The sequence below is a fragment of the Penaeus chinensis genome, chromosome 15, assembly GCF_019202785.1.
Source record: "Penaeus chinensis breed Huanghai No. 1 chromosome 15, ASM1920278v2, whole genome shotgun sequence".
Taxonomy (NCBI): domain Eukaryota; kingdom Metazoa; phylum Arthropoda; class Malacostraca; order Decapoda; family Penaeidae; genus Penaeus; species Penaeus chinensis.
This window is the reverse complement of record NC_061833.1, coordinates 4,605,601-4,608,100: the sequence shown is the minus strand read 5'-3', so window position 1 is coordinate 4,608,100 and position 2,500 is coordinate 4,605,601. Positions and strand designations below refer to the sequence as shown.

Below are 2,500 nucleotides of genomic sequence, written 5' to 3'. Positions count from 1 at the left end.
ATACATGTGTATATGTGTATAAATACATATGTATATAAATATATATATAGTCCTATGTAGTTATGTATGTGGTTAAAATGAAATCCGGAAACCTTACGGAATAATGCCACACAGCAACAGAAAAGGCAAAAGATAAGCATAACCCAAAGATACGGTGACGGCCCGTCCATCCTCCCCCCTCCCCCTCCCCTCCCCTCCCCTCCTCCCTTCCTCCCTTTATCCTCCCTCACCTGCATCCCTTCTCCCCCTCCCCGCCCTACCGCCGGCCCGAGCGAGGCCCTTCCGCCCAGCACTAACCGTCTCCCGTTGTCCCCTTCGCCGTGCAGGAGGCAGGTCGGCGACGAAGAGGATGAGCTCTCCGAGGTGGAGCCGGACGCCGTTCCTCAGGAGGTGCGGGAGTGGTTAGCCTCCACCTTCACCCGACAGCTCTCCACCTCGCGCAGGAAGACGGACGAGAAGCCGAGGTTCAGGTAAGAATTCGGACGAGGGAAAAAAGTGTCCTGACGGGGTAATTGCCTCTGCGTGTTTGTGTTTATTTATTAAGTCGAAAATTGTCCTCCGGAAAGGGTTGGCTGGGAGGTTATCAAGGGTCTTACAGGAAAGCTTCAGCGTTTTTTTTTTTTCTTCTTCTTCTTCTTCTGATCCTTTTCCTTTTGAAGGCGCCTCTGCCCTCAAGGGACTCGGGGAACTTGGTTAGATGAACTCAAGTGAAGTCCCTCAGGTATCTACTTTAGGATCTTAAAATAAATCTTGTTAGGTCTTCAGGACATGTCTCTGAGAGAAGGGCGCCTCCATCAGCAGCACCATCAGTGTCGCTCGAAGGGTTACTTCAAAATTTCATTCCAGAGGTTTATAGAGACATCAGTTGTGGGATTTTCAGAAGTCAATTCTCTTTCTTGGGTTGAAGATTCAGTCTTATCTACTTAACTGAAAACGAGCAGGCAGGCATAAGTGCTCTATTGGTCATTGTTTACTCATTTGAACTTGGGTCAAAAGAGGGCAGAAGTAAAATCTTTAATATTCACTGTTTGCTCACACGAAGTATAATGGAATGAGGGTTGAAGTCCATGTTTTTTCTTTATGGTCTAATCTTGTGAACTTTAATCACGTAGAGACAGAAATAAATGCTAGCTTGCTTATTGTTTACTCATGCGAACAAGAAGTTGATGTCTTGTTAATTGTTTACTCTTATGTATTTAGGTGGAGTAAGGGCAAGAATAGATCCTATGTTGTTTATTATGCTCTCATTTTACCATAGGTACACTAAGGTCAGAAGCAAATGATATCCTATCTATTGTTTCCATATATATTTTGTATTTACTGTTTACTCTTTACTCAAATAAACATAGATGAAATATGAATAGGAAAAATGCTATATTGTTTGGCAAACAGATGGGACCTTCAGCAGGCCGGGAGGGGTTCGCGCCCCTAAATAGTAATACTTAGAAGAGAAGGCATCCCAGAGGCCTTTATGAAAGACTAGACGAACGTGGGCCTAATAAAAGCTCAGTTGTGATTTACTTTGCTCTTTATTTTCCTCTCCTCCCCCTCTCTCTGTCCCTACTTCCTTCCCTTCCTTGCCTATTTTTTTCTTTGTTTTTCTTCGTCTACACATCCTTTTCTTTTCTTTTCGATATGCCTTCTCTTCTGCCACGACCCATACTCTTCCTCCTCCCCCCTTCCTCTTTCCCCCCCCTTCCTCTTTCCCCTCCCCCTCTTCCTCTTTCCCCTCCCCCTCTTTCTCTTCCCTCTTCTCTTCCTCTTCCCTCTTCTTTTCTATTACCTGCCTTCCTGCTGCTCCTCCCTCCTCCTCTCTCGCCCTTCCTCCTTCGTCCTCCTACAGGTCAGTAGCCAATGCCATCCGAGCCGGCATCTTCGTGGAAAGGATCTACAGGCGGCTCTCCTCGGCCACTTTCCTCCAGCTGCCTCCAGAAGTCACCGAGATCCTCAAGGTAAAAGGAATCCTCGGTCTCGTTGGCTCGAAAGGCAACAGAGCAAGATCAGATATTCCCTTTTTTATATTTTTTTTCTTTGATATTCTTCTTCCTGTTTCTTAGTATGTGTGTCTGTGGGTGTGGATCGATATACAGAGGTAGGGTGATAGGTAAATAGATAGATAGATTGATAGATAGGTACTGTTCCTTCATTATCTTCTTTTATCCCTTTCATTTAGTCTCTCTCCCTCCCTCTTCTCAGTCTGTAAGGATTTGCGCTTCAGTTGGTTATTGACTACAGTGTTGGCCCTTTCTTCCCTCAAAGTGTTTCTCAGAAAAGGGAAATTCCTATCTAAATTAAAATGATTTTGTGTGTGTGTGTGTGTGTGTGTGTGTGAGAGAGAGAGAGAGAGAGAGAGAGAGAGAGAGAGAGAGAGAGAGAGAGAGAGAGAGAGAGAGAGAGAGAGAGAGAAAAAAAAATGTGTGAATGTGTGCATGTGTGTGTCTCTGGTGTGTGTGTACGCATCTTTGTGTTTGTATGTACGGACATGTGTGTAGACTGTTGA

The 2,500-nt window shown here is 45.0% G+C and overlaps 1 protein-coding gene across 1 annotated transcript in view; it reads left to right on the top strand.

Annotated features, from left to right (window-relative positions):
* LOC125032662 (calcium/calmodulin-dependent 3',5'-cyclic nucleotide phosphodiesterase 1-like) overlaps positions 1–2,500 on the top strand; it is a 213,724-nt gene that overhangs the window by 191,129 nt on the left and 20,095 nt on the right. Inside the window, 2 exon segments of the mRNA XM_047623908.1 lie at positions 327–470; positions 1,844–1,952. Coding sequence (XP_047479864.1) covers positions 327–470; positions 1,844–1,952 — 253 coding nt within the window.